The 12,232-nt window shown below is 37.3% G+C and overlaps 1 protein-coding gene across 2 annotated transcripts; it reads left to right on the forward strand.

Annotated features, from left to right (window-relative positions):
* Positions 1 to 4,441: 4,441 nt before the first annotated feature.
* Positions 4,442 to 10,096, forward strand: cybb (cytochrome b-245, beta polypeptide (chronic granulomatous disease)). 2 transcript variants are annotated; one of them, XM_077729697.1, is made up of 13 exons: positions 4,442 to 4,592; positions 4,835 to 4,927; positions 6,252 to 6,362; positions 6,428 to 6,512; positions 6,590 to 6,738; positions 7,298 to 7,479; positions 7,549 to 7,681; positions 7,753 to 7,845; positions 7,921 to 8,174; positions 9,161 to 9,320; positions 9,383 to 9,529; positions 9,590 to 9,714; positions 9,802 to 10,096. In XM_077729697.1, the coding sequence occupies exons 1-13, from the start codon at positions 4,548 to 4,550 to the stop codon at positions 9,917 to 9,919; spliced, it is 1,695 nt and encodes a 564-aa protein (XP_077585823.1). In that variant the 5' UTR covers positions 4,442 to 4,547; the 3' UTR covers positions 9,920 to 10,096. The 2 variants fall into 2 exon arrangements, with proteins under 2 accessions (XP_077585823.1, XP_077585832.1); XM_077729706.1 differs by lacking the exons at positions 4,442 to 4,592; positions 4,835 to 4,927 and adding an exon at positions 5,891 to 6,164.
* The last annotated feature ends 2,136 nt before the right edge of the window (positions 10,097 to 12,232 follow it).

The following is a 12,232-nucleotide window of genomic DNA, read 5'->3' on the forward strand; positions in this document are numbered from 1 at the left end:
AGCCTAATGAAACTCCTTCCTGGATTTATACACCTTTGAATTATAGAGAAAAAAAGCTTCACAGAAAAACAGTTGGCATTTAAATATTGAATAAATAACACTAAAGAAATTATATTAGTAGGAGAGAATTTATTCTTTCACTATGTATTTGACATTGGCAAAGATTATTGGACTTTTGTCCAATAATCATAATAATCATGATAAAAAAATCATGATAATCATCATAAAACATGATGCTGACTTGTTTTTGGATGAATATTTATTCATGGAAATATATATATTTTCTCAGCCAAATAAGAAACAGTGACTGGCAAACAACCTCGTTAAGTGGGATAGGCTCCAGCACCCCCACAACCCTTTTCTCGAAGATAAATGAACGCATGAATAAGTAACACCTAAAAAGTCAATTATGTATATCTGCTGATCTTTTAATTCAAAGTTGAAACAGAATAGAAGGACACTTTGGGTTAGAAATTACTAAAAATAAGCAAATTTGCTCTTGTAATTTTCTGCCCCATATTGATCAATATCTGGTAATCAACCAAGTATTGAAAATAATAAGTCATGGCATGATAGAATGAAATAGGCAGAGTAATACATTTTTTAGTTCACATATCTGCCTTTTTGGGCTGTTGAATTTTTAGATTCTACCCATATTTATATATTTTTATTCTTCAAGTATACTCAGATATACCACAGTCCAAAACAAAAAAGCTTTCTTGTACTTTGGAATTACCAACGCAGAATGTCATGCATATTTGAATATGTTTTTTTTTTGACTCCATGTGAAATGATCCCTACCTTAAATTCAGTTTACGTGACCCCAGAAATGATATGAAAAAGAGCAAAATGTCTCAAAGCTCCCAGCCACGAGCGACAATGTGCTTAACGCGACTCAAATATATTAAACCCTAACCACAACAAAAGAGATTAAGAGTTTTGAAATGGTCAGTGCTCATGTCACACTAACTATGCAAAAGATTTAATATACCTAATCCCCGATTTGCAGATTAGAAGAAAAACATAGTAAGCATGAAATTATGGTGGGTGTAGGTTTGGGTCAAATTTAATGACTCAAAAGAATGTTTTTGTTTTGTTTGGAATATTTTCACTCAATATGTCATCTTGTTACTGAAAACTACAATAATGAAAACACAGAACACCCATATCTAGCTTGGATTTGAGGGTGAAACACCTTGTATTGCTAACTAATAATTATCAGTAAATGTTTGACGACCGGCCCAGTGGATTAGTGGTTAGTGCGTTGGCCTGTGTTCAAAACTGGGTTGGTCCACCAGTGTGGAGTTTGAATGTTCTCCCTGGGCCTGTGTGGGTTTTCTCTGGGTACTCCAGTTTCCTCCCACATTCCAAAATCATGCATGGTGGGATGATTGGACACTCTAAATAGCCCCTAGGTATGAATTTAAGAGTGTTACCGAGTGGTTGTCCGTCTCCTTGAGCCCTGCGATTGGCTGGCCACCGCTTCAGGGTGTCCTCTGCCTCTGGCACGGAGTCAGATGGGGTAGGCTCCAGCACCCCCTGCCGCCCTAATGAGGAAAAAGTGGTTCTGAAAATGAGATGAGATTAGAAAGTGATAAAAATCCAGTAATTTTTCGCATTTTTATATTTGAAATATATTTCTATTTCCATTACCGGTCACCATAGGCATAGAGTGGGCTGATATAGGGTTCAGCACCCCCCACGAACCCTGGTAGTATAAATGAAATGAAAAATGAATGGGAAAATATGAAGAAAATGAATGAAGTAAACACGTTTTTCTCAAATTTTTAGAAAATATTTGAATTTTGTTTCGTGAAAACAATCAGTAGCAAAAAGATTAAAAAAAATATTCATAAAAATATATCTACTTTAGTTTCTTAGGAAACTAAGAAAAATATTCCCTGACCTCTGCAGTATTCAATATTTCGTTGAGAAATACGTGCAATGCGTGGAATGTTTTTATGTCAATATTTAAATACCAAGTGTTTTTCTGTGAGGATTTTCTGGGGGAAATTATTGATTCGGAGCTGTATAAATCTAGGAAGATTTTTTTGAGGCTTTAGTGCCATTGACGGCTATTGACGTCCAATCCAGATCTGGCAGCCAGGTTTAAAGTTTGGCACAGTTGCAAGAGCTGAACAAACATTCAAACTCAAAGACATTTTAAAGTAATCAGTGGGAAATTGTTAACCACAATCAAATGTATGCATGCATTGACTCCAATATATGACAATTCAGTATTGCTTCTGGTAGAGGGCACTATGACATCAGCATGATTGCTGCAAAGTGAGAAAATGTCAAATTATCACCACCAGAAGAGAAGAACATTTTGGATTGAATTTAGGTATTATATTTTAGAAATTGTATTAGATGGAAATACAATTGTTACTTATTAAATGTGCAATGTATGACGTGTGTTTTTTCCTATTTATTTGTAAACTTGTTTTTAACAGTGCTGATTTTCATGTGACTGTTTTTTAATGGGATTTGAAGCACATTGAATTACCTTGTGTTGAATTGTGCATTAAAAATAAATTTGCCTTGCCTAATGGTGAACTTGTCATAATTTGTACTTTAACCCCTTTGATGCCAAGATTTAAAAAAATGATTTACTAGTGTTTTTGCTTTAAATCCTACTGAAAATGGAAATACAACACCTCAAATTATTTAAATAACACACAATTGCTAAAATAAAATTACGAAAATATGATGATAAAATTATTTTATTTAGGATGGAAATTAGCATTAAAAAATGACTATTTGTCAACAATTGTCTTGATTTAAACATATAACATTTATCATGTTTTTCTCGTAGAATTGTGATCAGAGTTCAAAGCAGGCATTGAAAAATGATGTGTAAAGAATTTTAATGTATAGTTATCTCCCCCATGAGATGTAATTAACATGATTCTCCACTCGACATTGGAATAAATCACGCTGAAGCCAAATGTACGCTTACAATACGCTTCGGCGCTTACAAATAAGAACAAAGCAATTTAGCCACATGCCTGAAGGAGCAATTACCTGCATAGACAGGGGGAGAAAAGCAATTAGTAAACAGGAAATATGCCCCTGAAATACATAATGTATATATATTTATATTTTTGTACTGGTGGGAGTCATTTAATCGTGTACTGCCATTGACAGACATCAAATTTCACGCATTTGGCCCTCCCGGTCAAAATAGATTGGACGTCTATCATCCTCAATGGCGGTCATGGAGTTAAGAGTACTGTTAAATACAAAAGAAAGGGCATTTAAAAAAAATAGGCATAGTTTGGACAAAAAAACATTCAAAAATGTGACAGAAAAGGCTAAATAATCAAATTACGTCCTATTTAGTCTTCATTTCTCAGCGGCTTTGGCCGCGCCCATTAAAAAATATCCAAACAGAAAATTATGTATCACAGTCTGCCAGTATGCTGTTTTTCTTGTTACCATTTAGACATTCTGTGGTCAGATAAAACTAAAGATGGTCATGTTTTCTGGTTGTGACATCACAACCAGAATTGCTGGGGAAAAGTAGGCATTCCCTTATGCATTGTTTGGTTGGGAAAACTATGAAATGGTAAAAAAAAAAGAGAGAAAGGAAAAATCTAAAGGAAAAATGAAAGGAAATAAATCAAGAACAATTTAAATTAGAATGTATGCCAAATTCATTTTTATCTACCTATTTAAAATTACATTAGTATATCAGTCCGTTTTTTGATGTGTTCACTATTTCATAGCCCCTCTAAGGGTTTAGGTGCTGCTACCTCTGCCTGTAAGTCTTTGAAAGAGGAAATGTAAAGCAATTCATCCTCTGTTTACTCTAGGACTAGGTGTTGAAATTTCCGTGACTTCCTCAGTGTTGTTAACAGCCGAAGTCGAATTACAATCAAACGGTCACCTGAAAAGTGAGGGCGAAATCTAGTTTGAAGCAAATAACTTTTTTGCCTGCACATGTAAAAAACAAATCACATAGTGGTCAACTGAATACCATTGTTTATCACTTAGGTCAGAGATACAGTGTTCCCTCGCTACTTCGTGGTTCAGCAACCGCGGATTCAGAGCTTCACAGGTGTTTTTTGGAAAATAAAAAACAAATATTACATTGAGACAACATATTTTACAGTTTTTTTTTTGTTATAACACGAATTTCACTCTTTCTACCCGTATTCTATATGGTGCACTGTATACAGGGGGGGGGGGGGGAATAAATAAATTAATAAAAATTAAATTCAAATTAAGCATTTTTGAAGCGGAATCCCTACTTCGCAGAAATTCACTTATTGCGGGCGGTCCCGGTTCCCATTAACCGCGATAACCGAGGGAACACTGTACTCTAAGAAATACCGTTTGATTTCATTTGCCTACTATGAATGAGTTGGGAGTGAAGAAATATTGGCTAATATGTCATCACTTAAGAGAACGAGAATATTTCAAGATTGCAGTGTTCAGGGCCACTTCCCTATTTGCTCAAAACAAAAAAAGAACGTTTCCCCTCTATAGTGTAAGCATTCACTCTTTTGCTCTGCTTCAGCCCAACATTCACATTCCAACTCAAGATGGGGAACTTGGCAGCCAACGAGGGTCTCTCCATCTTTGTCATTGTGAGAATATTTTACTCAATATGATATTTAGGCAGTGATTTTAGTATATTTCAACATTTACAATGCTGGAACTTGATTTTTTTTCAATCTGTTGTTTTCTCTGTCTAAATGATAACTTCCTTAAAAAAGGTATTTAAAAAAAAAAGTTAATCAAACAGCCAGGTGAACACAGTCTAATTAATTAAAAGTTTTGGAATGAAAAGTGTGTTATCAGATGGAGTGTATGTGCTTGACTGTTTCAGCTCGTCTGGCTTGGGATTAATGCCTTCCTCTTTGTCCATTTCTACATGGCCTTTTTGGTCGACAAATGGTTTTACACGCGTGTGCTGCTCGGGGTGAGTAAAGATTCCAAATGATGCAAAAAAAAGGCAAAAATCAGTGAGAAATGAGAAATGAAATGAAGATTTTAATTTGAAAAATTAGAGAATGGTGTAGAACTCGCATGTCTTCTCGTTTTTTTGCATTAAACGTATATCTAAAGATTGAACACTGGAAATGAGAGAATGTTGACTTGATTTTCCTTGAAAAACATTTAAATAAATACATGATCAAAAATAAAAAGATAATACTCACCTGTCTCTTAATTGTTTTTATTAATTAAAAATAAATCTAAATGATGTACTCTTTAACCTTTTTTAATTAAAAATCACAATTTGAAAAATAGAAATGACACAAAGATAATATTCAGAGTATTATTTATAAACAAAGAAGATAATTTTAAAAATTTAGTTTTTTCCATTTTTATTTTAAAAAGGTAAAAACAAATATTCTCGAGATCTCATACCTCGGCTAGCCACCGATTCAGGGTATCTTCCGCTTGTGGCCCGAAGTCAGCGGGGATGGGCTCCAGCACCCCCCTCGACAATAATGAGGATAAAGGAGTTCAGAAAAATGAGATGAGAATACCTCATCGCTCACACTCATACCTAAGGGCAATTTAGAATGTCCAACCAGTTTACCATGCTTCTTTTCGGAATGTGGGAGGAAACCAGAGTACCTGGAGAAAACCCACGCAGGTCCAGGGACAAGATGCAAACTCCACACAAATGGACTGACCTGGATTCTAACTGAGGGCCCCAGAACTGTCAGGGTGACACGCTAAGCACTCTGCCACCGGGCCGCCCGCTAAAACAAATATATATAGAAGTAACACTATATAAAACGGGTGGCCAAATCCAGTCCTCGAGAGCCCCAATCCGGTCTGTTTTCCATATCTCCCTCCACTAACACACCTGAATATAATAATCAGGATCATTATCAAGCTTCTGGCCATCTTGCTGATTAGTTGAACATTTGTTTCAGGTGTGATAGAGGAGGGAGATATGGAAAACAGACTGGATAGGGGCTCTCAAGGACCAAACTGATATAAAAATACATATAGAATCAATTTACTATTAGGAGGCTCAAGAAAGAAAATTATTTTTAGGTCAACAATGTCCCTTAAATGCTGTCAATTTGTGATATAATCAATTAGTCAATGAATTGTGTGGGCCCTAGATGACAGAAAGAGAACTGTACCTAGAATGTGGCCTGCGACAAAGACCAGTTAGTAACCAATAGGCCAAGAATATGGTAAGAAAGGTCAGATAAGGATGAGTCAGGGCAGAAGATTAGCAGTTTGCTAGTAATGACCGATGGTTATTGGTGATTATTTTTCAGCATGCTCTGTCATGGGCTCGAGCTCCAGCCGCCTGCCTCAACTTCAACTGCATGCTCATCCTGTTACCCGTCTGCAGGAACCTACTCTCCTTCATGCGTGGCTCCATCCAGGTAGCTAAACTTCCAATTTTCCTCTGCTTCACTCGATTCTTCTGCTAAAGTGGATAAATGTGCAGTTCTGCAGCCGCACGGCCGCTCGCCAATTGGACCGAAACATCACCTTCCACAAACTGGTGGCATATATGATCGCTTTCCACACAGGTAGTGTTTACTAGCTACTCATGCAATGTCCCACAATGTGTCATCTCTTTAACATTTTCCGGCACGGTCATTTCTAGCCGTGCATATTGTTGCACATTTGTTCAACTTTGAGTATTTCATGGACGCTCAGTTGGACCGCAACAGCAGCCTTCTGCCTTTTGTTCTGTCGGAAATCGGCAATGATCACAACGTATCCTTCCTCAACCCAATTAGGTCCAACGAAACGGTGAGTTAACAATAAGGTTCTAACATTTCTCGATAACTCGATGATTACCAAAGTAGTTGATGACTATTTTGAGAGTTTATTGATTGTTGACACTAGGTTTATTCAAATTAAATTATTTACTAACATTCAAGGCGATAGGAGGTATAGAAGTGATCAAATGAGTTTAAAATGATGGTGATTTTTAAAAACAGAGGAAACCCACACAGGCCCGGGGAGAACATACAAACTCCACACAGATGGATCAAGCTAGATTTGATCCCAGGACACCACAGCTGTGAGGCCAACGCGCTAACCAGTCGGCTCACCAGGCCGCCCTCCGTATTATATATTATATATGATTTTTTTTTTTAATTTAAAGAAAGATTTTTCATACTTAAAAAAAACAAAAGGAACAAATAAATCACTATGTATGACATTTATTTATAAAAATATATTTAAAAGGGAAAATTATTTTCCAATTTCCTTTTAGAAAAAAAGGCAGGACAAGTATACTGATGTGTAGTCGATGAAGGCAGATGAGTATCTTTATAACTGTCCATTAAAGACAACTTCTTAACAGAACCCAACAATTGTCATGTTCACCACCATTGCCGGCGTAACGGGTGTGGTGATCACATTGTCCCTCATCCTCATCATCACTTCCTCAATGGAGGTCATCCGCCGCTCCTATTTTGAGGTCTTCTGGTACACCCACCACCTTTTTGTCCTGTTTTTCATCGGACTGGTATTCCATGGCTTTGGGTAGGGGACCGCCTGAATCTTGTTCATTTATTCTACGACAACCACGCTCATGAATACCCATTTTTTTAGGAGGATTGTACGAGGACAGACATCTGCCAGCCTAAAAACAAACAACCCACTGGTGTGTGCAGACCACTTTGACGAATGGGGAAAAAATAGGACCGATTGTGCGGTTCCAGTGTTTGCTGGGAATCCACCAATGGTACATTGGCAAGCCAGCTTGGTTTAGTTTTCCACACATTCTCATATCCTCATGTTTTTTGTTTGTTTCAGACCTGGAAGTGGATTGTCGGACCCATGATCTTGTACGTTTGCGAGAGGCTCGTTCGCATCTATCGATCTCACCAAAAAGTGGTTATCACTAAGGTGAGTTCTCATTTGGAAGAAATTAAAATTTTGCGATTTCCCAAAAGCCCAATCGGACAAAAATCCACCTTGCAGGTTGTGATGCATCCTTCAAAAACTCTGGAGCTACAAATGAAGAGGAAAGGTTTCCACATGGAAGTCGGCCAGTACGTCTTCATCCAGTGCCCATCGGTCTCCAGGCTGGAGTGGCACCCGTTCACCCTCACTTCAGCCCCGGAGGAAGACTTCTTCAGTGCCCATGTTCGAATTGTTGGGGACTGGACTCAGGCGTTGTACGAAGCCTGCGGTGGAGACAAAACCGAGACTCAGGAAGCTTGGAAACTGCCCAAGTATGAACACAAATGGTCTTTTTTTTTCTTCTCTTGAATTGGTCTCTGATTATGTCTGATAACAATTACTGGCAATTTTTGGAGAACCCATTGAGAACTCATCTTCTCTCTAGGTGGCCCATTGTGCCATTGTAATTCTTACCGTTTAAAGAGTAGATGCAGACGCAAGCGACCATCCAAAGAAACAACGTGATCTGAGCAGCATCAAGTGGATGTTGTGCTGTTGTCCTGCTTTGAGAAAAATGGCAAATGCTGCTCATTTTTTTTAACCGGTAAACATGGATCATTGAGGCTCTCATAATAGTAAAATGATTTATCTCACAGAACTCTTCACAACAAAACATACGAATGCGTAAAAGGTATCACGAAAGTATGACCATGACAAGAGAATGACCTCACAAATGTCATTTTATATGGATACATTGAATTTCACACTTGTTTTTTTCCCCAACATTTCTTAAATATTCCAGCCAGAAGACTGTATCAGACAATGTCCACTTTTTTCAACATTCCTGGTTGTGACATTACAACCTGAATTGATGATCATTGTATTGCTGTGCTAGCAAGCCCATATTGACATAATGGTCACACGTCAAAAAGAGGCTAGCGCATCTAGGGATCATCGCATGCTAGCAGACAGTAAAATCATCTCATTCCGGATGGAGCATAATCTTTTTTGGGAGAATTTTTTAGTGGGTGGGGCTAAGACGTTTGGGAATGAAATACTAATTAGACTCGAATTTTAGGATTAAAACTTTTCTGTCACTTTTTGGGATACATTCTTTTCCAAAAAAAAGGGTCTGCTATCATTTCAAAACCAATTACTGTATTGATTTATTTATATCTAAAATGTATTTTGCTGTGTCTGTATTCTCACCCTCTTGCTAATGTGACAGTGAAATTTCCCGAATACGGGATGAATGAAATAATCTAATCTAAACTCATTCTTGACCACTTTTAAGACTTTTAACCCTGGGTTCTTACAGGGTGGCCATTGACGGGCCCTTTGGTACTGCCAGTGAGGACGTGTTCCGGTATGAGGTGGTCATGCTGGTGGGGGCGGGAATTGGTGTGACTCCTTTCGCATCGATACTGAAGTCTGTATGGTACAAGCGCATCCAGAACCAGGATGTCTTTACCAGAAAGGTAATTCTAAGGTCAACTCACTTTGTGCGATTAGGAATAATTTCTTTCATGTCCTTATTCAGATCTACTTCTACTGGCTTTGTCCGGAGACTCAGGCCTTTGAGTGGTTTGCGGACTTGCTTCAGTCTCTAGAGGCCCAGATGGCTGCAAAGAGTGTGACGGACTTCTTGAGCTATAATATATACCTCACCCGCTGGAAGGAGGAAGAGGTGTGTGACATTCACTGATGATTAAGCCTTTCATGGCTTAATCAAACTCTTTGTTTCCAGGCCGCTCACTTCTGGGTGCACCACGAGGCGGAAAATGACCCAATAACAGGGCTCAAGCAGAAGACTCTTTACGGGAAGCCTAACTGGGATAGTGAGTTTACCAGCATCGCGTCAAATCATCCTGGGTGAGATCAGATATTTCACTTTCAGTTCAGTCAATAATCCTGATTGTACATTATTGCCACGAGTTGACTGAATTTGTGCATCCACAGAACCAAAGTGGGAGTGTTTCTGTGTGGACCCCCACAGTTGGGCCAGTCGCTGGAGAAACAGTGTTTGTCACACTCAGAAGCTGACGTCAAATTCATCTTTAATAAAGAAAACTTTTAACATGTCCGTCGACACCGAATTGATGGCCATGAGTATGACGATGCTATCAAACATGCCTGTGAATATTCTCATGTTGGCAGGAAAAAAAATGGAAATTGACTAAAAAAAGGGGTTCTCTTGTGCATGTTTTGGCCGATCTTTTATTTCTCCTGAATATAGTAAAACAAAAATGTAAAATGGGACTACTTCTGTTTTATGGATGTCAACACCAACAACAACAAAAATAGCAAATTAATTATCCTGTGTCAACCCAATGACCTAGTGGTTGGCGTCAGCCTCACAGGGTTAGATCCAAGGTCAGTCCTTGCTATGTGGATTTTGCATGTTCTCCCTGGCCTTGCATTGGTTTTCTCTGGATTATCTAATTTACTCCCACATCCCAAAAAACATGCAGGATAGTTGAAAACTCTGAGAACCAATGTAATATTATCGAACACTTTCTCAAAGCATTGGCGAGCTAGATTAAAAAAGAAAAGGGAAAGAAAAGTAAAAGGAAATATACATAAATGAGGAAGTATTTCGTCGCTAGAAAATAAATTATTTTTAACACTATGTCGATGGGGTGAGAGGGTTGATGTTAAAGTCCAAGATGTAATGAATTTTCCAGTTCCCCAGTCTTATTTTTCTTTCCGATCCAATTCAACCTCAGGCTCATGATGTTAGTTAAATTAAAAGCTGTTATCTTTCCATTGAGAAAGTCTTCCAAGAAATCCAAGTACAATCTTACCCAACTTATGAAATTAATATCCTCCAAATGTCTTTTCGGAACTCAGATTTTTTGTAAGTATAAGCATATTCTACAAAGAATTAGCATAATGCGTTCCACGATCTATAATACTACACCGTATACCCTTTAAAAACAAAAGTAGGATAAGCTCTGATAAATTTGAGCAACACTTCGATTAATCACAATGCTAAATATGTAGGAGCTCTTTTTTGCAAACAGAAAATGTAATGGTTAAGGGACCAAAACTGCCTTGAGATTTTGAGGAAGGTAATCTTCTCTGACATATGCCTCTGACCAGCTGTTTTGCAAACATGCCACAATTGCACAAAATGACAGAAATATAATTGTCGGTATTTTCCACATTGAGGTTGTTCTGCTTTAGTAGTTTCATAACCATGCTTCTGTTTTCTTTCTTTAATATCCTTTCTTTTTCTCACAAGTCATTCAATGCCACCAAACAAAGTAAGAACACTTCCTTTTAGTCAAATGCTTAAAAAAATAAATAAATAAAAATTATATATATATATATATATATATATATATATATATATATATATATATATATATATATATATATATATATATATATATATATATATATATATATATATATATATATATATATATATATATATATATATATATATATATATATATATATATATATATATATATATATATATATATATATATATATATATATGTGTGTGTGTGTATTTCAGACCTTCAGTAATGCTACATCTGAATCAATCTCACCCTCAATAACTATTTTGTGACTATAAAACCTTTACTGCAGCTACAGCTGCGACACATTCAAAATCATTAATAAGAGGTTCAGAAAATGAGATGAGATAATTAAGCATTCTTTGTTTTTCCTAATGTTAAACTTTTAACCGACTAAGATGGCCTAGAATAAAGGTGAGTTAATATGAAATACTAAGTAAAAATGTTAATCAATATTTTGTGAAATTAGTGGTTTTATAGCATCAAGACCACAAAAATTACATAATCTTCAAAACATGGATATTGAGCTGGGAGGACAAACCACCTTGTGGAGCGTGGTAAGCAAGCCACCATCCGTTCCACATTCAATACGGCGGGACAATTTGGGCGTGGTTACGCCTATTGGCAACGAAGTTGCGTAAATTAAGCACATGCGCAGTGCCTCATCCTTCCGAACAGCCCACATTTGAACTTTTTACTTACGAAACTTAATTTCATAAGTAGGGGTATGACTGTACTTTCATTGAGTTGTTAGAGACGATCTAATCATTTTAATTATTTGCTGTTTCAAAATAAATGTGCCCCGGAGTGACTGTGTAGTGGTTCACCCAGTTGACTTCAAATGGGCGCAAGCGTGGGATTGATTCCTGCTTGGTGGCGTTGTATGCCCTATAGCTGATTGGCAAGCAGTCTATTGTGTAGTCCATCTTTCACCCAAAGTAAGCTGTGATGGGATAGGCTCCAGCACCCCTCACAACTCTTGTGTTGGATAAGCGGTACAGAAAATTAATTAAAAGGATCACATTTTTTTTCCTGCTTTCAAACCCTGCCGTACCTGCCAGTCGCAGCTCTTTCTGGTTATT

Source organism: Stigmatopora nigra, chromosome 1, assembly GCF_051989575.1.
Source record: "Stigmatopora nigra isolate UIUO_SnigA chromosome 1, RoL_Snig_1.1, whole genome shotgun sequence".
Classification (NCBI taxonomy): Eukaryota; Metazoa; Chordata; class Actinopteri; order Syngnathiformes; family Syngnathidae; genus Stigmatopora; species Stigmatopora nigra.

Coding starts and splice junctions, on each gene's coding strand:
- cybb (XM_077729697.1), top strand. CDS start 4,548: ATGGGGAACTTGGCAGCCAACGAGGGTCTCTCCATCTTTGTCATT. Junction 7,682..7,752: donor TTGCTGGGAATCCACCAATG/GTACATTGGCAA, acceptor TGTTTGTTTCAG/ACCTGGAAGTGGATTGTCGG. Junction 9,715..9,801: donor ATCGCGTCAAATCATCCTGG/GTGAGATCAGAT, acceptor GTGCATCCACAG/AACCAAAGTGGGAGTGTTTC.